The 25,122-nt window shown below is 45.0% G+C and overlaps 2 protein-coding genes across 2 annotated transcripts in view; one reads left to right on the plus strand and one right to left on the minus strand.

The window, feature by feature from the left end:
- The window catches only part of LOC131259084 (protein sax-3-like), a 35,997-nt gene extending 11,465 nt beyond the window's left edge, over window positions 1-24,532 (minus strand). The window contains exons 1-2 of the mRNA XM_058260502.1: window positions 24,331-24,532; window positions 14,111-15,143 (exon numbers count right to left, since the gene is read on the minus strand). Of these exons, the coding sequence (XP_058116485.1) occupies window positions 14,111-14,237 (127 nt within the window). The 5' untranslated portion in view covers window positions 14,238-15,143; window positions 24,331-24,532. The remainder of the gene's footprint in view (window positions 1-14,110; window positions 15,144-24,330) is intronic.
- On the plus strand, window positions 16,044-19,426 carry LOC131266704 (uncharacterized). The gene is made up of 2 exons (XM_058269320.1): window positions 16,044-19,073; window positions 19,265-19,426. Exons 1-2 carry the CDS (start codon window positions 16,044-16,046, stop codon window positions 19,424-19,426), a joined length of 3,192 nt encoding a protein of 1,063 aa, XP_058125303.1.
- Window positions 24,533-25,122: the final 590 nt, after the last annotated feature.

A 25,122-nucleotide genomic window follows, 5' to 3' on the forward strand; every position in this document is an offset into this window, starting at 1 on the left:
AATTGCATCAATACAAGCTACCTCTCCATTACATCAGTGTGGGTTTGTATTATTGAACAGAAAATAAAAGCAATTCTTAAGTGCATTAATAGTTTTCAATTGTTCCATGAAAACCGAACCCGGAATTAAAAAGGTGATAGTTAATCATTGTGCATACTGAATGTTCCTTTCGTTGTACATAATTTTTCCGGAAAACATGCGGATGCAGCGATTTACGGGATCGGGAAAAAATTAAACAATAAAATCAATTGGCCTCCTTCCAAACGAATTTAATCACCCATTTCACGGACTATCACTATCACCACCAACAACCAACACCACCACTTGGAAAGCTGGGAAGGGTGGGGAAAATATAATAACATGCACTCTCGCGGCCTCCGCAGCCCTCCGTCTTCGTCGCTGCATTCGAACCTTTAACCCATCGGGACGAAACCGATGCCATCGTTGTTGGGGGCTGCAACGCCGCGCGACAACAAGAACATAATCCCCCCTCCCTACACCACCCCCCAAGCCACATCCCTCTCCCGATGATCGAACGAATAAACACCCAAAACGGGACGAGCATAAATGGGGCAGCAGAGAAGCAGCATTCGTTTTATGAAACGACGACCCACAACAAACATCGTTTGAACTTGTGTCGGCTGCGGTGGTATTGACACTTCCCTCCGGGGCTGTGTCTTGTGTTTGTTTGTGGGACGAGAGGAAGCTGGAAGAGGGTTCCCGAATTGATAGGCTATTTGGATCATTGCGTTAGAGTGGATTCCTCCAATCGTCTAGAAGCTCACTACTTCAACAGTCCGGGGAGAGAGAGGCAAAAGCCGGTGTCTGTTTTTAGGAAAACCAAAAGGGAAAACATCTTGCCTCGAATGTGCTGGTAATAAATTGATTCAATTGCGGATTTTCTTTCCCCATCCATCATCCTAGGGGGGCGGGTTTCAAAGAGGTGGATTTCAATGAACTCGCCGCTTTGCACTTGGAGGATGGAAAGTGAACTCCAAATGGTGCCAGATCTTACACGCTTTCTGGACTTTGCTTCGGTGCCTTTCTGCCTTTGATGGTAAATATTTTGCAACAAGTTGAGACCGGATCCACGAAGCATTCGGTGAGGACAAGAAGGTGGAGCAGAAACCGTTCTTATTTACGTTCCTTCTAAATTTTTTATTGTAACTTGAATAGCTGATTGAAAGAGGAGAAACTTTGACGGTATGAACATTAATTTTCCTTCATGTTATTTCACTTTTTCACTCCCACTACATTGGTTTACGAGCTTCCCTGTAGCGAGAGGAATCCTCTTCCAACCAACACCACTGCCAGAACACTGTAGAGAGCGAGGCAAAACTGGTCCTCGTCTCTTGCCAATCATCGACTGCAGCGATTTAGTGCGGCAGGATCATTATCCTTCACTTCTTTTTCTCGTACGGGGATGTGGGAAATTCTTTTGCCAACAGAAGGGGGGTGTAGTGTCCGTCCCGTGTGTCGGAAAGCCATTCGATTGATGTCCTGTGGCGCCAGAAAGTAGGCCACCAACTATTGTGTGGAGCTAGAACGATTGATGAAGGCTTGCAGGAGGAGGAAGGAACGGGAAACGGGGTTCTGGTAACCACACAGTTTTAAAAAAGTTTTCCTTCTTCTGTTTGCCATATGTGCGTTAGGAGGGTTTGAAAAAAAAATGAAACTCCACACGTTGCTTTAAATCATGGGAAACTGGTAACCGCAATATGGGTTAGCAAGATGTATTTCAACGTCGAAGTCGAAGGTATTCGTTGAACACATGTTGCAATGACTGATATTAAATTGCCCATCCAGTTTTTTTTTTCTATTTAATTAAGCACCTAATTGCTTTGTTTAACACGTTCAACGCCGAGGGTTTTTGGAGCATTTTTTAAGTACAATCTTTTTTGATGAAATTTGGAAGTAAAACAAACACTGAGACTTGTTTTTAAACAAATAAAACAATGTACAAAGCTTTCCTAAGGAAAATCTGTACATTTACCATAGCCTACCACAATAATAGTGTAATAATATATGGGATTTGTGACAAGTTCTAGATTGCCTGTCACCTGTCACTATGTGGGTCATTGGCAGCGAACGTGTTAATTAATTTTTACGAAATTTTGCCAACAAATCCTTGTTTTGAATCGAGTCCTGTAGGATTTTAAAACTTACAAAAAGCCGCTTAAGAGAGCACTTTACAAAATAAAGAATTCATCAGGTTTTATAGGACAAGAAAGTTCAAATTTGCAAAACATATTAAGAAAAGTTACAAAGGGTGATATCAAGCATTAACACGTTGACTGCTAAGCGTTTTTTTTCCTTGGTCGATAAAATTTGTGTATAACATTTGTTAAACCGACGGTTTTTGAAGGTCAAGCAAAGACTTAGCTTACCAAATAACTTATTTTTAACATAACTATAGTTTTTATGTTGCTTTTTAATTTTTTTATGAGTCAAAAACTATTTAGAACTAGTTGCTACTGTCACCCACTTTTGGGTGACATAACAGTCAACGTATTAAATCAAATAATACAGGAAATTTCTTGCTTTGAAAATTGGCTATAAAGAGTTGATACTTTTAAGAAGATGACTTGTAGGAAGTAAATGGAATATAAACCGATAAATAAATTGCGAAGTTTGAAAGATCTCCGAATCGAACCAGAGCTTAGAATAGTGAAGAAAAAGCATTGCCAAAAGTGGGTAAATATGAACCGAACACCGGCAAATAACAAGACCACCTAAACATTTCAGTCATCAAACTCGTAGAAACATCCAAAAACAAGCATAATTCGAATGTCATTTCTCTCGGAAGGGATAAAAATAAAAAAAGCAAATCTTCCTCAAAAACCACTTCACATACGTAACGGCGCTGCCTTCAATTTCTATTCGTAGAACACCATGTCTACCACACTCATCTGACACCTTCCTCCAGCTGTGTTTGATGGAACCAATCTACAACAGACCCCCAAAAAACCGGCACCGAAACCCGCATCAGACCCGGGGCTCAGGGGATGGATTTAACTTCGCCAGAAATGGGCTTGGCGAGGCGTACGAGCGAGAAATGGAAGGGTTTTGGATGCACTTCGACACTTTGAAGTAACACCACCTCTCCGTGTCTTTGTGAGAGAGTCATCAGATGAAGTGCTTTGCTGCCGACATTTATGATGGCCACTTTTGGAGGCCAAAGGCAAGCGTAGTAAAGCGTAGAGATAGAGGGAATGAGGATCTCAACCGGCGTGGGATGTGAATGTCTTCACTCCCGGTCCAAATGCCAACATACCAACTCGTGGTTTGGAAGCTGGCAAAAGGGCAAAAGACGACGACCGAAGAACTAACCGGCTCGATATCTCGTTGATGGCTGCATCGGATTCGTCCCGAAATGCTCCCCCAACTCCTCCAACAAGTTGAAAGCAACACACCAACCCCACCAGTTTATCATATGATCATCATACATATTGCACTTTATTGCATATAATATATGCACCACCGGGACTCGTTCCCAAACCTCGTGATCGTTTTCATCCAACCCGAAAGCGACCAACACACACCGCCGCCGCCGCATCAGAGCGTAATCTCGAATGCGTTTCGGGGGTTTTATTTTTCTGGGATGCTCCAGACAACATTACTCTCCCTCCGTTCCCCCCACACACACTCACACTCACGCCACTTCCGGTCGGAACGTTGAAGTTGAACGGACCCGCGCCACGCCGGATTTATTGCCATGAATTTATATGGACTTTCACCTACGGAAAACCCGCGTCGGTCACACAGTGTGGGACACAATTTTGGAAGCCATTTTTCATCGCACACACACACACACCCATGCATGTGGCTTGGCATTCTTTTATGCACCCGCGCGAAGCTCAACGTCGCTTATTTGGATGGCTTATTTAGAATTCGTTTCGCGAAGGAACGTTATTCGAGCATATTCAACACACATGAAACGGACGGACGGAAAATCGCAGCTAAAGGGGGAGAAAACTGCGGCACCAGTTTGCAAGGATGGCCACATGCACCGACACTCCTCCCCGCATTGCTCGCTACCCATAAGTAACATTTCAGCAAACTTTTATGAGCCGCTTTTCAAGCAAAACTAACGTTGCATTTCAAATGACGTCGTTGGGGCAAGGAACAGGAAAAAAAGGAACCTTACGCTTTTCTTTCAACGAGAGTAGCTTTACTAAAAAAAAAACATAAAAAGCTGTCGAAGAAAGCATTCAAGAACGCGCAGCGGAAAGCATCAAGAAAAAGATTAAGAAAAACGAAATAACACGTTAAGTCGAAAAGTAAAATAAAAATCACACCGAGAGAAGTGACTGTTTCGGGAGAAACAAAGAAAGAAGGAAAAGAAAAAAAAAACAAGTGGACAAATATCCTTCCACAGCTCGTGTCCTTTTTAAGGCAACGACGAAGGGCCCGAGGGGTAGAGGGGGGATGGTGGTAAGAGAAAAATTCGCAATAAGGAACACGATTACTAATTTTAGCAGCATCCTTTCGGGCCTCTGCCATTCCAGTCTGGTGGCTTTCGTCGGGCGGGCTTTTAATATTTGCACTGAAAATGGCATAAACCAGGGGTTGGGAATTTGGTTTTAGTGAAGCCAAATGTCCTACACTGCTCGTCAGAAAAGTTTATCACAACTTGTCAAAAAGATAACAAAATTAAGAGAATATGAAGAGTTTAAAAAGATATGGTTTGTGATCTTGAAATTTTTTTATCATTATAAAATGATAACTCACAGATAAGATCACACAATGCGCCTTAAAAACAAACACCCAAATACGCGTTTCTCAATTGAAAACCTTGTGTTCGTGTTAAGTCTTAAGGCTTTAAGTCCTTACTTTACGTCAACAATTTATAGATTTAAATATCATTGTTTATTTAAACAAAATCATCTGGGATGGAACTAAACTGTGTTTATAGGCCTTAAAGATAGCTTCTTTGAACGAAATTGAACGGTAGCTGAGTGAAAGAGAAAGAGAGATGAAAAGGAGAAAGCAGAATCGGAAAACTGCTTTTAATTAAAAAGCTCTAAGTTTACTGGAAAGCTAACAATTACAATGAAAAAATGTAAAAACTTTGGAGGAAAAACTGTGAAAATTTCCATGTGTCGATGAGGTTTAACTTTTAAATTAATCACTCAATGGTCAATGAAATGATATAATGTAAATAAGGAAACTTATAAAACAAAGCAATGCATTGAGACTAGAGTTGAGGAATTACGATTCAGATTCATGAGTCTGAATGAATTTTGGTATCGGTTTAGATATTCATGAAACTTTAACTGAAGGATTCACGAATCCCAGATTTATAAATGTTAAAAAAGATAACTTAAGACCAAAACATGGGTAGAGAATCGTTAAGATTCGTGAAATATCGATGAAAGATTTATGAAGATTCATTAAGGTTTCGTAAGGATTCGTATCTCAAAAGATTCGTGAATCAATCTGAATGAATCTTGGGTGCAAGATTCATATGAATGAATCTCGCCTAACGATTCATTTTCAACATTACATTAGTGTCGGTTTGTTTATTTTCATTGTTGGAAGTTTCGTAAACCGGTATGAAAGTGATTCTCAGGCCGGCCATTGGCGAACCCTGACTTTAACAGTTGTTTGACGTGCATTCACCGAAGTGAACCACTGCTGTTGGGTGCAGAATCTTAGGACACTTTTCTTCTGGCGCAAAATAGGAGCTATGGGGACAGGCAAGCGAGCGTTGTCCTTGCGGTGGGTGCGTCCGGAAAAAACGTCACAAAGAAAACCGGCGCGGGTGGGTAGAAAAAGCGGAAAGGGAAAAACGTACTTTCAAGACACTAAAACGCTGAACCCAACGGCGTGAAAAGCGGCGGAAAACGGCCGACCGTCGGGAAAGCTTTTCGGTGACGACTTTTGCTAATTGTAAAGTTTTCTTCTTCCCTTTCATCCGCCTACTGCTTCTTGTGCGGAAAAAGTTGCCTCATTGCAGCGCTTTCCCCTTTAACCCCTATATTTTGCGCTCCGTTGATAATTTTCCACTAGCCGATATAATTTTCCGCCAGCGAACCGTGGCCCGTTCGCCCCGCATGAAGAAAACAACAGGAAGACGGTGGAAGATGTGGCATTCCATGACTTCATTTGTGCGCGCACCCCAAACCCCGTAGCCCCTCCTTTCCCCCTGTGTTCCTCACCAACCGCCTTCTCCCAGCGGATGGGACCTTTTTCCGGACATCAGAAGAAACAAATGAGCTCGAGCGAGCGAATGGTTCACACCATGGCGTTGGAAATGGGACCCGGGATGGATGGAAAATGGTAAATGTTTTCCCTAATGGTTTCCTACCAGTGTGGTTTTCCACAATAGAGTGAGAACGAACGAGGGAACGAGTGCCAGTGATCGAGACGACGCCGAGGCGAATGCTCTTTTGAACCTTTTGACACGACCGGACGGGGGAAACGCACACTAACTATTGGGGATCACGCTCTATTGGAGTGGCACATTCCGGGCAGGGAAGGATTAAGATGCGAGAGAAAATGGTGACCACCGAACGCAGGCCGTCCCATTTCCCCGCCTGAGAGGTTCGAACATCGTCGGCGGCGGCATCCGTTCGGAGGAAAATGATTTCATTTTGTCTCGGTTCGAAAACAATCACATTTTCCAACAAAGCAGTATCCTTTCTCTTGCCTTTTTGCTCTCGTTCTCTCTCTCTCTCTCCCTCTCTATCGTTTGCTCAAAGGGTATGTGTTTTTCCACCTACTCCAACTTTAAAGTCTACGCCATCGTTCTGCGAGCGAAAGAGAGAAAGCGAGCAACGCTTTGTTCGAACGTCACGTGGAAAATGTCATATTCAAATTTCCGTCCTAGTGCTCATCGGTGGTGCCCTTTTCCTAAAGCACTTTCCACCCATACACACACACATAAACCGGTGCTTGGTTATCTCTTTCCCACACCCTGCAGCACTCGGTCGCGACCGGGGAAAACCCTTCCGCTTCGTTTGGGGAAAATCCCTCCATTTCTTCCGCGTCCATATTCACGCAACCGGCGGCGCACACGATCGGTTTTTGACAATCGGGGCGTTGTTTCGGAATTTTCCATGGAAAACCCCCCTTTTGCCTCCCGCATCTTTCTCCTTATCTCTCTGTCTCTTCCTCTCTCTCTCTCGTTGGCTGCGTGTCACATCATCCATTTTTTAAAGCGGCCACAATAAACTATCGATTTTTTTATTTTGACTCCTCTCTCGTGCGATAATATAGTGCCAAGCAAAGGGAAAATGTTGATGGAAAGTCGGCGGCTCCTTGGGCAGGGGGTTTTTCGCCGGCCGGGAGCCTTTCTTACTACTATTTTGGTGCACTTTTTTTTGAAGTTGGCGTGTGGCGTCAACTTTTCTCGGCAAGTTTCGCAATCAATTCGCTGCTGATGGCGTGACGAACGGGAAACGGGTTGTTGATTTGGCAAAATGATCGAACGACCTGCCAACCAAGCCGAAAGCAATATGGGAGGGGAAAGGTAGATAATTCTCGTGTTTTTGATGTTTTTTGGTTTCGTTTTGGGAGAGCCCAAAAGGTTTCCGGGTTAGGTTAGGTTATAAAAAGGCCGCAGTCAAGCCCCGAACTCTGGCTGGGTTTGAGGAAAGTATGATAATAAGGAAAACCTCCCCCTCTGTGACACACGACCCTACAACGACCATATTGGATTGATAATGGAAGGGAGCGGAGTGAATTGGGAAAAGTTCATAAAGATAAATTTTGCAAAAACATATTTCACCTCGAGCCGGAAGGGAACAGGACCTCCCTCCAGAAGGGAAAGTGTGAGCTTTTGAGGATCGTCAAAGAGGACCTTCGTTTTGTGATTCGTTGTATGTGTGTGTAGGCTTGGCAAAAATAGAAAATTCATTTAAATACCAGCATGGTGCACACACGACGGGAGGCACAGATCGACCTTCGAGAAAAGGTGCGTTCTTCCATCGATTTGGGGATTTGAATTTGGGATTTCCCAATGTACCTTTTCGTTCCACTTTTCTTGTCACGCCAAACACAGTTCGGGGTTGAGTGTTGTTTTGTGGCGCCACTTTTATGACGAATAGTAAAAGAAGAGATAAAACGTATGTTGGACATATTGTTCGTAATTTTACTTTCAAATTATTGGCTTATTGTCTTTCTTCGTAAATATATTCTAGCCAATCTAGGTCGTGGTTTTTTGTAAAGTAATAAAATCAACCTTTTTAAAGATTAGGCCGCATATCAAAATTATTCCAGAAGTCTAATAAATTCCTACTGCTAAGGTCAGAGATCTACTCCGTCAAAGGTTAAGGCTGAGCGATATGTATAATTAAATAAGCTTGATGTTTGCCCTGCAGCTTTAAGGTTTTAATATTTAAAACAGGTTGTTAAAAGTTCAAAACATCATCTATCCGGGCTTATCTGCGCTTCAGTCCATCCCTAGCAAACAAGGGAGTGTAAAATCAATAAAACATTGAAGAGGTTGTTTCGATTTATGATGCCAAAGACCATACTCAAGGCTGGCATGCGAAACATCGAGCTCAACAGTTTTTCTCTCATAAATAAGGATTTCATACAATGCTCTAGTTTACTTAGGACAACAACAATCAGTATATTTTATTGTTTTTAACTGTTCTTTTTGAACGAAAGGATTTAATGTCTTTGAATCGCAAATTATGATTCACTAATTAGAGGAGAAATGTGCTTATTTAATGTAGGTTGATTCGTAAGCATATATTCCAAATGTTTACTACAACTGTTTGCGGGTTTGGGTTCAAAAAAGCATGAATTAAACATGGCCATCCGTACTTTGTTTACGTTCACCCTTTAAGCTTAATCCGATTTGCCAGAAATGATTGGGAACTATTACGGATAAAAGCAGATGGTATTTTTAGAAGTGATTTGATCATTTTATCTCTTAATAAAAAATATTTTTCTCTAGTACTCTATTTTGTTTACAACAAAAAAAAAAAGAAGTTAACGAAGTTGAGGTTTGATTTGATCATAAAACTTGAAGCCAGCCTGAGAATGAGGAAAATCACAAATAATCGATCGCCTCGTCAGCCATACGGTTTTCCCAACTGGCGTCATCAGAGCCTTTAATAGTAGCGTGCCCTCGGATGTCGGCCTCCGGTTCCATCATCCGCTTTATCATCTAGACTACACTGGTCGGCATCATGACTGGTTTAAGAAATTAGGTTATCCGGATCCAATCCACGGAATGTCCCCACTTTACGTCCGGCGGCCGGCGAAAACGTCACCCGGGGAGGATTAGCGAGGCAAACATTTTCTTCCCTGCTTGTTCGCTGCGAGATCGAGATGTTCCCAATGCAGCGAGGAAGGCGGGGGGTGGGGAGGGAAAAACGGTGCAAATGGGCGAACTTTGATCTCCGGCCCTGTCTGTGTGATAATCCGCATCCCTAATGCGGCAAAATCATGTCGCCGGTTTTAATCCGGACGACAATCGGGTGGGGAATTTGGAAGAAGATAAAGACGACGAAGGAGGAGGAAAGAAAAACGCACACCCATAGGCTAAGGCCTGGAAAAACTTGTGCACCAATCGGATCGGGAAAATGTCCGACCGGGGTGGCAAATTGCTGATGACTTTTTCGATTGCGTAAGGTCGGACGGTGAGCAAGGAACTCTCTCACTCTGAGCTGAACGGTAGGAAATGGAGGGACAAAATTGAACTGCATTATCCAGTTCCAGAGGGATGGCTTATTTCCCACCCACCAGGACGACCAGCCCACTTTGGGTGAAGGAAAATTAATTATTCAAACAGAAGGGATTTGCCTCGTTTGATCGGTATTCTTGAGTTGGTTTTTCTTCAAACGTACGTCACGCGATGTGTTTACGAAATGTGTCCTTAAAGCTGCAAAATATGATTTTTCCTGACAGTGCCGAACATCTACATAGTGTTTTGCCTTTTATTAAAAGAACTGATAACATATTCCATGGAGTCCTTTATTAAATTAAAGACAAACCTCGGAAAAGCCTCCATTATTTGTGGCGTAATCGTTAAACTAAAAACGATTAAGATTTGCCCCACAAACAAAAAAAAACCCTGATTTCCATTCTAATCCACTTCGGCTTCCATTGCTGTCTCCGAACAATCTGTCGTCGGAGATAAATATGTTCCAGCGAGAACGTCGCATTAATTTCCTTTCTCTATGCACAAGCCCATTTGCAACATGTTTACGAAGGCCATTACAGTATTAGTAAGCGGGGAAGGGGCGGTGAATGATAAAGAAATAAGCGAGGGAAAAGGAAAACATAATTTAGGACCACCGGATCTCGCCGGTTTGTCCTGCCGACGAGCTGGCGAATATGGACCACCTCCCGAACGTTATCGTATTTCCATACCGAATGTTATCGCGTTTGTCGTCGGAGGCTAGTAAATTTTCCTCCCACCCGGGGAGGGGGGCCCGGTCGAGGGGCAAAGCGTTTTTGCATAAAAAAGAATTAAAAAGGACAATCCAACAACCCACAAGGCCCCGGTCCGGAAAAAAGGGAAACACTGGGGAAAGTGTTTGGAAATTTATTTCCGATTGCTTTCACGTCCCCACTTTTTTTTCTCGTGGCATAGAGGATTTTTCCGATTGGATCAGGAAGGGTGGTTGTGTGGGTGTATTTGTCGACGGGGGGAGTGATCGTATCGTGTGATCGTGTGTTCTTCGTCGAGGAAGGATGTGGAGGATTGGAAATGACCCAAGGGGAACCCCGCTCCGGGTGGAAAACTCGGATCGATCGAAACGCACGAACGTCGACGAACCCAAAAACCAATCGTTACCGAATATCCGGCGCTTGTTTTCTCGGGCAAAATAAAAACCGTTCCGACCGGATGGAAAACCTTCGGTTTGTTTGTTGGGTTTGTTTTTTCTCGTTTTGTGGAAAATGTTAGGCGAAAGCCCGTCTGTCTCTGATGGGGCGTTATTAGTTATTTTTGTATTTTGGCGTTTGGGAAAGCAATGCGAAAAAGGAAAACGACCGTTCCAAGGACTGGCAAGGCGCTTACTATGGCGCCTCAATTCACTTTCTTTTCCAGACAGAGAAAGAGATTTGGGGCCGTCTCCTCTCGCCCAACCCTCCATAGACATCTTTTGGCACCAGAAATTAAACATACTGGCCGTTTCGTTTTTCGCCAAAAAGGTAATAAAATCGAAGGACACGCGCGGGCCGGGGTGTGAGTGGTTTGCCATGCAGATTTCGGCTGTCGAGTAGTGACCTTCCAGGGTCCACCACCATCACACACACACACACCCGTTTGCCCATATGTGTAGCATGGTTATTTGGCAGAACACACAGTAACGGCTCCAATCGTTGATGGGAATACGAAGGAAAAACAGATGGCAGGAAGCAGAAAACCCAAGGGCGCAGACTTCCAGGCCTTCGAGTGACAACGCTCACTGCCAACTACCACGACACGACGACTGGCGGCGTTTGCTTTCGATAAGATTTCGTTTTCTTTCGCTCTTCCCCTCCAGCTCGTTGGAACAGCCTCTCCCGCCGGTTTTTTTCCCGGTGCCGTGGTAGGATATTCCGCCAGATGGGACGAAGCGGAAAGATGGAAAAATATGATAGACGCAAAGTGAGCCATATGGTAACAGAAGAGCCCTTCATCCAACTTGAGTGGGCAACGGAAAGGACAAAGAGGAAAAGGATCCGAAAACCGAAAGGAAAGTGGCGTTCGATACACAACATGCTGTATGTCGTATTGTTCTCTTGCGTTGATTGAAATAGAATTAGTTTGGAAACGATACAGGAATTGCCAGCCAACTTTGCCTCGAAAGCGGGTGATTTTGTCTCTAACGCATCTTGTTTTGAAATAACTCATCAACTGTTGTCTCTAACTCATCTGACTTGGTCTCAACAAACGTCACTTGACAGATAAGAGCGTGCGTTTATACCATTGAGCTAAACACCACAATGCTGCCTTCTTAGTTGATATACGTATGCATGCACGTATGGAGAAATGAATAAACAAAATACGCAAAATTGTTCAAAAATATATAAGAATAACATTAAGGCATACAAAAAATTAATGTTTTGCGTTTATGTAGTTTTAAAATGTAGCATAACCACAATTACTTTGTTTCTTCCCTGTTTTTTGGCTGGAGGCAAACCCAGATGGGTTAGAGACAAAGTCAGATGAGTTAGAGGCAAAGTCAGATGAGTTAGAGACAGAATTCGATGAGCTATTTCAATACCAGATGCTTTAGAGATAACAGTTGATGAGCTATTTCAATCATCGGTGGATTAGAGCTGAACATATGTGATAAACCCTGTAAATCGGAAGACGTCTTCGTGGGGTTTTTTATCCCATTCCGAAGGGCGAAAGAATTTCGAACGAAACATCATGGTTTGAATTGTTTTGAAAAATTTCTCGGAACCTAAAGCCTGATCCCATCCCATCACCAACACACCGTCACACTCCGGGTGGTCATCAATGATGAATGGATGTGTACAAGAAAGCGGTACAGCCGCGTTCGGTAACCACACACATTCAAAGGACATTACGAGCGGGATAGGAAAGGATACTGCTGCCATCGTACAATTATCATGCTCTCAATGATTTCTCCCGACGCACACAACGCTGCTCTGGAAGGCCGGAAAGAGACCGGTGGAGTGAACAAAATAAAAGGCCAAAGAAAAGGCTATTTCGGCCTTTGCCATCGTCCAAATCTGAAGGACGAGAAGATTTCGTTTGTTTGAGGTTCTTCTCTCCTGCGAAACGTCGGCTGCGCTGATGGTGTGAATGAAAGTGTCCGGGAGCGGTGATGGCGGTGTGACTGTAGGTGTGTCTGTACGTTTGTTTCGAAGTGTGAAAACGGGAAAACACCGAAAGTGTGGTCTTGCTTTGGCGCGCTCACACACACGCGACGGTCGACATTTCGGGGATTTCATTGAATCATTTTCCGCACGATGACACAACGCACCGTTTCATAAGAGAAAAAAAAACAGCAAAAGGTTCAACTCTCTCCCTTTCTCTCTCTCTCACACTTCTGGCAATCACATTTTTCCAAAACGTGGAAAACCATCCGCCGGTACGCACACCAAGCCACCCCGAAACGGCAAAGGACGAGCATGGGAATACGGCTCGAACGTTTTTCCTTCCATATTAGGCGATTTTCTCGCCCCGTCTCGTGACTGACTCGTGAAACTCGGCTAGAATTTTTGGGGGCTATTCATCGTTCGACATTTTCCGCAACGCCGTTTTGCGTTCCGAAACATGCGAACGGAAAATCCTATGATTCAGAGGTAGATTTTTGAAATAGGTTAAAATAGGTAATATGATAGAGTTTATTATTTGTAGCCAAGGATTTTTTTCACCTTTAAAAGAGAACCTTCTAAGAAAAGAAGATTGAAAGGAAATTTTAATTTGTTAAATCTTTTTGACAAACACGGCTTCAAATTATTAAGAGTTACTGCTATCAACTTTTCCTGGATTTAGTTGCCATTCTTTTCACGGCTTCAGTTGAGAACTGCTCGGTTTTGCAAAAAACCATAAAAACCTTTTCCTGGGTTGACAGGAAATTTAAGGCCATGGCAGGATTTCTGTGTAACTTGCAAAGGTGCGTGTTTTAGCGCGTATCGTGCGAACGTACTAGCAATAAAACGCTGTAAATCCTTCCTCTTCACACTCGGTCAGCTATGGCAAACCGGCCAATGGTCATGCTTTATCTAATAAAAAGGATAATTTCTTTATCTCCCAATAAATAACAAATACACCGAGCTCTAATAGAATAAAAAGCAAATCTGCTACACTGGAAAACAAGAGAAAATTTTCTTACTGATACAGGACAGCTTTTCAAATGCCTTCTACATGTTTGAACAATTTAAAACATGATTTTATAACGATTTTGGTGATAAACCTTATCAAAAGAAATAAAACTAAAAACTATGAGTATTGGGTTTGCAACTTCAAACTTTTTTCTCAATCTGACTTGTTTTGTAAAACGTGATTAAAAGTGCGAGAAAAGAAACAATATTAAATATTATATGTTCATCTTAAGTTAAATTCAATATTCAAAAATTAAATTAAGTTTAGAAACCTAGAAATATAACCATGTCCCTGCGTTTACATAAGAAGTTTGCCACCTCTGACTTTAACAAAAAAAAGGCTCACACCCGTTGTCTCTCTTACCTTCGACCGACGGATTATATAAACTGCTAATTATCAGCAGCACCGCCACCACCTGCCCGATGCCGCCGCCGCACGCCGCCTCCCATCGCCCTGGCCCTCCGCCCAGCGACACCGTTTTCCTTCGCATTCTAGCGGGACGTCGTCCTGCGTCGGCCGGTCCCGTCTGGCGATCCTCCGTGGATCGTGATACCGGAGCGCCTGTTCCGCTCCGCCACCGCCCGGGGGCACTTCCGGGGGAAATGGATTTTATTGTGCACTCTCCAGTCGCCGGTACCGCCTCCTCAAACCGTGCGCCACGCACCCTCCCGCCGTTGCTGATTTTCCTCCCGCTTTTCCGGGCGCATGGGGCGTTGGTCGGTCGGTGGGTGGCCCGGTCTAGGTAAAAAACCCGGAACGCTGCTGCTGATGGCCAATGGGTTGGTAATATATTTGCCGCAATTTCCCACGTTGCTTATTATATGCCCGAACCACAATAATAATAATAACGGGTGCCGGTCGGCAGCAAAAAAAACGGGCCAATTGCACCCACTTGCACTCTCTCTTGCACTCTCCTCTCTCCCACTGTGATGCACTTTTTACTTATTTTTCGTTTGCCACTAAACACAACACGCTCCTCCTGGCACCATTGCCTTCATTTCAACAGACCTTTTTTTAACTCCAATTTTCCTCTGCATACCCCACACAAACACTCACACACACATACACACACTGGCACGGAATTATGGCAACCGGTCAATCGGTTTTGATTTTTCACCGCAACAATAATAACACTTTGCGGCAATCGCGCGTTTCCCGGCGGTGTGTGGAAAATAATTCCCTCCCTTTCCTCGCCGTGTTTTCACTCCCTTCTCCTTACCCGTACCCGAACTTTCCCCACTGGGAGGATTTCTTCTAGCCTGGCGGTGGAAGGCTCCGTTCCATTTCCGATATTGAGCCTTTTTCCGGTGAAGCTTTGTTTTATTTTTGCTACTTTGCGGGCACTGGGAAAACTATTTTAATCATAATCACATTTTTACGCTTCGTTTTCACCGAACTGCAAATTGAGGCGCAAAAGAGAATGTTTAAAAATTAGTATAGCTGTTGGGAAATTCATTTTTCATTGGGAAAAAATGGACGATAGCGCCAGGAAAGCAGGATGCTCAGGATGTCTGAAAAGTTGGGTTTTGATTGATTTTCCTTTTACTCTATTCGAGAACAAAGCCGATGTGGGAATTAAAGTCAAGTATGTTGCCTACATTCTGGCGGATATCATTAGCATAGAAAAAAGGATTAACGAAAAGGATTAATGAAAAGAGAAATAGGAACTAAGTCAAATGAATTATAAGGTAACGCGAATGAACTATATTTGACAGATTAATAAACAGTAGCAAACTGGAGCTCAAAGTGTAAGGTTTAATTGCACAGCACGAAGACCATCCGAAAATTCACACATTTGGTCCTTCGAACCGGATTTTTCGTGTTGAGTGAAAGTTTTACTCAGTAATTGTTTTACGAACAATTATCTCGGTTTACGTCTACGACGTACGCAGTGTCTTACGGACAATTGTTTTCTTCGACGTTCACGACGTCAAGACCGCGAAGCAAGTGTTAGGAGAACATTCGACGAGTTCCTCGTCAATTGTGAACACTGATTTGCACAACGAGTGCAACGCAAAGGATTTGCACAACGAGTGCAACGCAAGGGATTTGCACAACGGGTGCAACGCAAACAACAGTGCAGTGAGAAAGAGTGCACACAATACGAAGTTAGTGAAAGTCGCCTACGCATCTCACCGCATCTCGATAGTGCTGCATCATCTAACCGCCATCACGTTTTGCGCGCCATCAAAGTTTGAGAGAGTTCGCGCGCATTTGATCTTCCAGCGCGTCACCGGTTAACCCTTGGGGGACAGCGAAAAAAGGCCACAGTGAAAACAAAAAACTTTTAAGAGAAATGGAGAAAAAACTCAAAGCGGCTCAGCATAAAAAGAAGGTTGCGTTGGAGAATATCAAATCGCTTGAAAGATTTGTGACCACGTTCTCCAAGGATGAAGTGGGTCAGCTTCCAGGTGCATTGGAGAGGCTTCAGCAGCAAAAGGAGGATTTCTTCGCAGCGATGGCGAAATTAGAAGAACTCGATGATAGCAGTGAAGCGTTGGAATCGTGTATCAGCGATAGGATTGACATGGAGGAGCGTTGCCAACGTTTGAAGGCATTCTTGCGGACGAATCTTCCGAAGGAGACACCAGATTCTTCGATGCTGGCAAACTCAACAATGGCATTTGGACGGCCAACTGCAACCAATCTTCGGCTTCCAAAAATCGAACTGCCTACTTTCGACGGTGATTCCACAAAATGGCTTTCGTTCCGCGACCGTTTTGTATCGATGATCGATGATTCGGCAGAATTGTCATCGATTGCTAAACTGCAGTATCTACTGTCATCTTTAAAGGGCGACGCTGCATTACCCTTCGAGCACACACCGTTAACAAACGAAAACTACGCGGTCACTTGGAAGGCGCTGTTGAAAAGATACGACAATACACGTAGCCTTATTCGTGAGTATTGGCGGAAACTTCATTTTCTTCCGGTGGTAAAATCAGAGAGCGTCGAAGATCTAACTAATTTAGTGGATGAATTCACACGGCATTTGAATGGTTTGGCCAAGCTGAAAGAACCTGTGGAGGCATGGGATACTCCTTTGTCCAACATGCTGCTGATGAAGTTCGACAGCGAGACCATTCTTGCGTGGGAGAAGCATTCCGTCCACTTCGAGCGGGACAAATATCAGGAACTGATGAAATTTGTCGAAGATCGGATCCAGATCCTCAAATCCACTAAAAGCCTTACCATTGTAGAGGATTCGACGATTAAGGTGGCCGGCAACGCACGGCAAAATACCTCACGGAGAGCCATTACAAACACCGCAGCCATTCACAAATCCTCGGGGCAACCACGGTGTTTATTGGAGTGCGCTGAAAATCACTCGCTACGCATGTGTCCAATATTCAACGGCAAGGATGTGCAGCAGCGACGCGACATCGTGGCAAAGAAGCGCTGTTGCTGGAATTGCCTAAGCAATACGCATCTAGCGAAGGACTGCAAGTCGGATCGGTCCTGTCGCACGTGTGGGGAGCGTCATCATTCACTGCTACACATTTCTTCGACGATATCGATGGGAGTGAACTCGGAAGACGAAACGGTGTTCCTTGAGACGGCGGTGCTACATCTCGTCGATGACTACGGAACAAGGCACGAGGCGAGAGCGCTTCTCGATTCCGGATCGATGTCTAACTTCATCTCGGAAGCGTTCGCTCGGAAATTAATGGCCTCTCGGTCTAAGGTCAACGTTTCCATCTCTGGCATCGGTATGGCGTCGCAGTTGGTGAACGGGTCGATTGTGGCAACCGTCCAGTCGAAGATACAACCATTCGCGACTCAAATGGAATTCCTGATCCTGAATAACCCATCGGCGGACATCCCAACGACTCCCACTGACGTGTCTTCCTGGAGGATGCCGGTAGATGCAGTTTTGGCGGATCCATCGTTCTACATCCCAGGCAGAATTGACATCGTCATCGGGGGAGATGCGTTCTGGGAGATTCATTCCGGAAGGAAACGGTCGCTTGGCAAGGGACGTCCGTGGCTGGTCGAGACTCCCTTCGGTTGGGTCGTCGCGGGTAACACTGCCCAAGCTGCAAAGGAGGCTCCACGAATTTGCCATGTGGCTACGTCAAACACCCCACTGGAAGTGATCCTGAACCGGTTCAGGGAATGCGAAACCCTTCCCAACGAAGCAACGTTTTCGGCCGAGGAGGACCTCTGCGAGAAACATTACGTTTCTACGACGACTCGGGACGCTGCGGGAAGGTATGTGGTTAGTTTACCGTTTAACTCGAATGCCAATACAATTTTAGGAGCTTCCAAGGAGATCGCCGATCGCCGGTGGGCGGGAATGGAACGTCGGCTGAATTCCAACCCGCAAATGAAAGAGGCATACATCAAGTTTATGAAGGACTACGAGCGTTTGGGGCACATGAAGAAACTTAGCGAACCCGTTGATGATTCAGTTCCGCATTACTATCTGCCGCATAATGCAGTAGTAAAGGAGACCAGTACGACCACTAAGGTTAGGGTTGTCTTTGATGCATCCTGCAAGACAACTTCCGGGTTTTCACTAAACGACACTTTGCTCATCGGTCCGGTAGTACAGCAAGATCTGCTTTCGATTGTCATGCGTTTTCGGGCTCATGCGATAGCAATTACTGCAGACGTGGAGAAAATGTATCGTCAATTCCTTCATCACGCCCAAGACAAGAATTTTCTTCGCATTCGGTACAGAGAAAATTCCGCAGAACCCATAAGCACCTACGAACTACAAACGGTTACCTACGGCACGGCATCGGCACCATTCTTAGCTACACGAACTCTGAAGCAGATTGCAAACGATCATGGGGAGCAATATCCACGCGCAGTTAGCCCTGTACTGTACGATTTCTACGTGGATGACCTACTAACCGGTGCTGACGATCAAACAGATGCAATCGAAATAGTGAGCCAAGTTACAGAAATGCTGCAGTCAGCTGGTTTATCGCTAAAAAAGTGGGCATCGAACATACCTGAAGTGCTCTCTCGCATTCCACCAGAAGACGTAGCGATCTTACCAACATACGAATTACGAGACGCGCAATGTGTATCCACTCTCGGGCTTGTATGGGAGCCAGCCCTCGACTTGCTTCGGTTCCGGATCGATCTTCCATCTACAGCACCAATATGGACACGAAGGATAACAATGTCTTACATTGCAAAGATATTTGATCCACTCGGATTGTTGGGACCAGCCATAACAGTAGCCAAGCTATTCATGCAACAGCTTTGGTTGCTAAAGCAAGACGGGAAAGCTTGGGACTGGGACGTTGAGCTGCCATCACAGGTCCAAAAGGAATGGCACAAGTTTTACTCTACATTACATCTTCTTCGGGAAGTACGCATCCCGCGTTACATATCAAGCCGGAAACCCACGAGCATACAACTACACATCTTTGCAGATGCATCCCAAGCTGCATTTGGGGCATGCTGCTACCTTCGAACTGTAAATCGAGACGGGATTTCTGTTCAACTCGTGGCAGCCAAATCCAAAATCGTTCCATTAGATAACCCGCATTCTATCGCTAGATTGGAACTATGTGCGGCTCGACTGGCAACACACTTATACCGGAAGGTCAGCCAATCCTTAAACATTACTATACAATCCACGGTATGCTGGACCGATTCCATTACCGTGATACATTGGTTGAATTCCTCACCTCGACGTTGGAAACCATATGTGGCAAATAGGGTGGCTCTCATACAGAAGGAGTCCAGCATTACGTGCTGGAAGCATGTACCGGGCACAGATAATCCTGCAGATGACATCTCGCGTGGTCTTCATGCAGATAAGCTATTGGAATGCGATCGGTGGTTCCATGGCCCGCACTGGTTGTCCTGCAACGAAGAAAGCTGGCCTGTGCACAACCTATCTACAGAGGAGGGAGATTGTGTATCGGAGGAAAGAGCAGTGACGCCACGTGTGGTTGCCGTATCAACGACGGCAGATTTCAGCAACAAACTCTTTGCATCATTCTCGGCATACCATCGCCTTCGCAGATCTATGGCGTTTTGTCTGCGTTTTATTCATTGCCTGACAGGACGCGGCGCATTCAGAACCACGGAAGACGGAAATTCACCGGAACAGCTGTCACTGGTTGAGAGAGTGCCACCATTAACACGGGAAGAACTTCTCCAGGCTGAAATCCAGTTGTGCCGGTTGTCGCAGGAGGATAGCTTTGCAGAGGAACTGCATACCGCAAAGCATGGCAAGGAGATTCCGAAAACGTCGAAGCTGCGGTGGCTATCGCCCTTTGTTGACTCAAAGGGATTACTGCGAGTCGGTGGTCGGCTTCACAATGCGCAGATTCAGGACGCGACCAAACACCCGATTCTGCTCTCCAGTAATCATTCATTGGCCAAGTTATTGACAGTCGCGTATCACTTGAAATTATTGCACGCCGGACCTCAGTTATTATTAGCCACACTACGTCAACGATTTTGGATAATTGGCGGGCGCAGTCTCGCTAAGTCTGTTTACCACCATTGCCAACAATGTTTCAAGGCGAAGCCAACATTGGTGAAGCAAAGCATCGCGGACCTCCCAATTTCACGGGTAACACCTACGAGACCGTTTGCTGTCAGTGGAATTGACTACTGCGGACCAGTCTTACTAAAGTCAACGATTCGGAACCGCAGCCCGACGAAGGCGTACATAGCTATATTCGTGTGTTTCGCGACCAGGGCGGTACACATTGAATTAGTGGGTGATCTCACGACGACGTCCTTTCTGGCAGCACTTCGACGTTTTGTTGCAACAAGAGGGAATATCTCAGAACTTCACTCCGATAATGCAACGACATTCAAGGGCGCCGCGCATGAGCTTCATCGCCTCTATAAGATGCTCAAATGCATTCAACAAGAGCGAGATTTTCAACTGGTGTGCGAACAACGAAATTAAATGGAAATTCATTCCACCACGTGCTCCGCATTTTGGCGGTCTTTGGGAGGCAGCGGTACGTTCCGTAAAACAACACATTGTTCGCACAGTAGGAAGTACGAGCTTAACTTATGAGGCAATGGTAACTCTGTTAGCCCAAGTCGGACAATGTTTAAATTCACGACCGCTAGTGCCATTGTCTAACGAACCCACAGATACAGAGCCACTAACACCAGGGCATTTTCTAGTAGGCTCCAATATGTGTGCATTACCACAAATTGATAGGTCGCAGGAACCATCAAATAGGTTGAAGGAATTTGAGCTAGTACAGAAACATTTACAAGCCATCTGGGCGCGCTGGTATCCGGAATACCTTCAACAATTACAAGCGCGTGCTAAAAACTGTTCAAATAACCCTGTAGAGCTAGAAAAGGGACAACTCGTCTTGATCAAAGAAGATAACGTACCTCCAACTATGTGGCCCATGGGGCGAATAACAGCAGTGCATCCAGGGAAGGATAGCATAGTTAGAGTTGCTACAATTCGAACTGCATCAGGGAAGGAAATTGTACGAGCAGCAGCGAGACTCGCTCTCATTCCCAATCCCCAAGTGTAAAACCCATAGGCGTAGGATAAAAAAAAAAACACTCACGCAACAGTTAAAAAAGGGATACCCTTTTTTGGTGGCCGGAATGTGGGAATTAAAGTCAAGTATGTTGCCTACATTCTGGCGGATATCATTAGCATAGAAAAAAGGATTAACGAAAAGGATTAATGAAAAGAGAAATAGGAACTAAGTCAAATGAATTATAAGGTAACGCGAATGAACTATATTTGACAGATTAATAAACAGTAGCAAACTGGAGCTCAAAGTGTAAGGTTTAATTGCACAGCACGAAGACCATCCGAAAATTCATACAGCCGATGAGGAGGATTGCAGTAAATGGGAGGTCCAGGTTTCCCTAAAGCTTCAGAGGAGGAAAAGAAAAACAAACTCCATTTTGATGGACACACTTTGTATCCACACGCGCGCGTGTGTGTATGTTTGTTTGTACGGATTCAGTAGCTAAAGCCATTTGCATTCAGACGGAATCGGGGGGTGGTTGTTTCATTCGCGTGGAAAACCCTTTGACTTTGGAAAAACCCGAACGGGGAATAAAGGGGGGTTTGCCTCATTTTCGTGCTTTCCCAACAGAACGAGCCCAAAACACGCGACTTTGTGTATCTTCTTATTCCTTTTGGTTTTTGTTGTACCGCCATAGACAATTCCGTTCTTTTGAAGTTTTTGTTTGCCTCCTGCACAATTATCCTGGTTTTTCCTGTTTTTTTGGGGAACGTTTTTGTTGATAATTTTCCGTGTCCGGAAAAAAAAACAATGTGTACACAAATGATGGCGGTCTGTTTCAACCCCCGTTGTGGGGCGGAATCGATTAAATGGTCAGTGAAAGAATTGCTTCACTTTCTGCATCCTTGTGTCCTTGTGTTCTCTTTTCCCTCGTTTGCATTTATTGTAGTTTTGGTTCGAATTTATCGTGGGCACAACCGGAGTTTAAAATGCTCCTTTCACCTTCCGGATTCGGTGAAAAACTACCGATGACCCGAACACACACATATACACAAAGACTACGGCCTGTCATTTGGGCCTGACGCGCGGAACGGAAAACTCGCGGAAAAATCCGCTCCCGCAAACTCAACGATGTGATGTCCTCCTCTTCGCACACCGTGCCATTTCCTTTTCGCCTTCACCGCCGAATTCCGTTTCGATTGTACCCTAGACGTCTCTTTCTCTGTTCCGAATGCATTTTTCGAAATGGTTCCTCTTTAGTCCGGAATGCATGGAACCACGGATTGGATGCCAGTTCCTTTGTGAACATTATCCTGGCCTAAGCTGGGAAAACCCATAGCGAATCCCGAACGCCAGGCAAATCGATTTCGCTTCTCTGCTTCTGATGTTTTTCTCGCTACCAGCACACACACACCCTCATATTTAGAAGGATATATGCGACAGTTGGACATAATTGTGTTAGGCGATCGTGCGTGTACGCCATCGAAGTGGTCGTCCTTTCCAAAGCAACGAGGGAGTTTGTTTTTCCAACTCTGGAAAATGGTTAAATTGGATTTCCAGCATCTCTGGAACATCCTTTTCCTTTAATCGCTCGCCTTCTCTGTCGCTCCGGGGACAAGTATCCTTTCGCGTGACAAAAACGGAAGCATACATGGCATGCATGCACACACCTACACCGAACCAACGGTGTAGAGGAGCCGCCAACACACAACCACACACGCGAAATGCAGCATCGGACGGAGAAATCGAAGGGGGAAAATAGTCCTCGCAGCATCATCCGGTGGCCTAAAGCAGCAGCAACATCATCTCAACGTCACCGATTGCATACATCTGCCCGGTTTCGAGTGTTGGTTGTTGCTTAAGCTAAAAACAACACGAAAACGCACGGCTCGTCTGAAGAACCACACGCACCACCTCTTGCTTGTTGGTTCTCGGGTTTCCTTTCCCGTCTTTGGGAGTGCATCTCGCACCAGCACACGCATTTCGACAGAGACTTTGAGAAAACACACCGTGTGTGTCACGGAGATGAAAATCTCTCCCCACACAATGGCGTGCTGCGATGTTTAGGGTCTTTGTGCTCCTACACACGGGGGATCGTTTGCTACTTCAGCTGTGTTTTCCTTTCGCCCTTAAATGGTAGGCTGTGGGTTTCAGCGTAATGCAACTCCAAGGAAACTCCACGATGGTTTTAATTACGCTTTCGTTTCGGTCGGCTTCGCTTTGACAATTTTTCATGACGAACAACAAGCCCAAACCCACACGCCCTGGTCAGGATCGATTGAAGGCTATGTCAAATGCAGCGGTCCTTCTGGTGTGCATGGCCCCCACTTTTCCCTGCCGCCAACTCCCCTCCTCCCATGCCAATTATCCTCCGGTGTCGAATTACGGCACGAGGGCATCCCTTTTTCCGATGTTGCGGTTTATTAATGGGATCAACCCGAGACTGGGCCTCGGGGGAGGATGATTGCGATGAATGATTAAACGGAAATCGAACCGTCTGCAAGTCCCTGTCCTATGTCTGTGTGTATGAGCGCTGGAAAATCAACAACTTCCACGGTCGGAGGGGCACACAATTTCTCCAGCGACTCCTCACGCCTTGGTGTTGCTGCTGCTGCTTTTGCGCACACAATATTTATACACACAACAGAGAGTGTGGAACAGAGAACACCCGTCGACCGACGACGATGGCGACGTCCGCAGCACCGAAAACCCTCAACGGTACGTGCGTCGCCTTTGGTGGCTTACGAAATGCATCAAAATCCGCTGCGTCGTTCGGAGATGATGGCAATTTGCGTTTTCCCGTTTTCCGATTTCGGCTTCTGGTGTGCCCTCTCACGTGCCCTCGGGAAAGGTGCGTGTCCTTTTCTCAGCCAGCTCAGTCCTCCTCGTCCTCGTACCGCATTGGAAAATCGGTCTATCCGTGGCCGGCGACGCACCCCTTCGTTCAACAAAGAATACACAACGGAAGGCGATGGGATTGGTTCTTCTGGAGGTCGCTTTTTTTTTTTGTTCGATTCGGGGACACACGCAACTAATTTCCGTTGTCAATTTCTATTTTCCATCACTCCTCGGTTTTCACTGAAACTAGATCGGTACGCTCACAGAAACGCGAAATTGAAAAATTGGTGGATGGTACCGCGCCTACTTTACCGTTAACGAGGAAAAACAACGGAAAACGCTTCGCGTGTTTGTTGTTTGCACTGCGGGATTTTCGTTTTATTTTTGTCACACAGTGTTTAGACCCAAATCACAGACTTGTGCTGAATCGATTTGTACTCCATGTGAGTCGATTTATATACCATAGAACGGATTGAAAATGGATTGATTTTTTCACGCGATTTTCAACTCTCAGGAAAAACTAAAAACTTTGCTGTTCACGAGGATTCACGCTTTCACTCGACTTGCACGCTTTATTTCCACTTCTGTCTCGTACAAGAGTCCAAGCGCGAATGAGCTAGTGTTGGCAGAATCGGGATTGAGAAGACTCGAAGAATCCCTCCCTTGACGGATTCTAAAGGATTGAGTTTCATATGACTGATTCGGATCAGGTTTGATTCGTTTGGGATTTGAATCAGATTTGATTCGTTTGGGACACGATGTGATTCGATTCTGACTTGATCCAAATCTATTTGGTTTGAATGAATTCGATGTGACTTGATCCAGCCACGAGGTCAGTTCAATTAGTTACGGAACAAGTCGTTCTAGAGGAATTTTAGATTTATTTCAGTTTACGCAAATTAATCGCTGCATAGAATGGAATTGGACATGTTATATCCTTATCACACTGGTCACCAATAGTGGCATTAGTAAAACCATTGTGCTGTCAAACGAGAGGGCCGTTGGTGAAATGAGCTTACTCAATTCACCAGTTTGACAGTCCAGTGACTTTGCCATTATATTGACTATTTTCGCGATTGTGATTTTCATTATCAAGAGAAATAC

This window comes from Anopheles coustani, chromosome 3, assembly GCF_943734705.1.
Source record: "Anopheles coustani chromosome 3, idAnoCousDA_361_x.2, whole genome shotgun sequence".
Lineage (NCBI taxonomy): Eukaryota > Metazoa > Arthropoda > Insecta > Diptera > Culicidae > Anopheles > Anopheles coustani.

Coding starts and splice junctions, on each gene's coding strand:
- LOC131266704 (XM_058269320.1), top strand. CDS start 16,044: ATGGAGAAAAAACTCAAAGCGGCTCAGCATAAAAAGAAGGTTGCGTTG. Junction 19,074..19,264: donor CATTACATCTTCTTCGGGAA/GTACGCATCCCG, acceptor TTCTATCGCTAG/ATTGGAACTATGTGCGGCTC.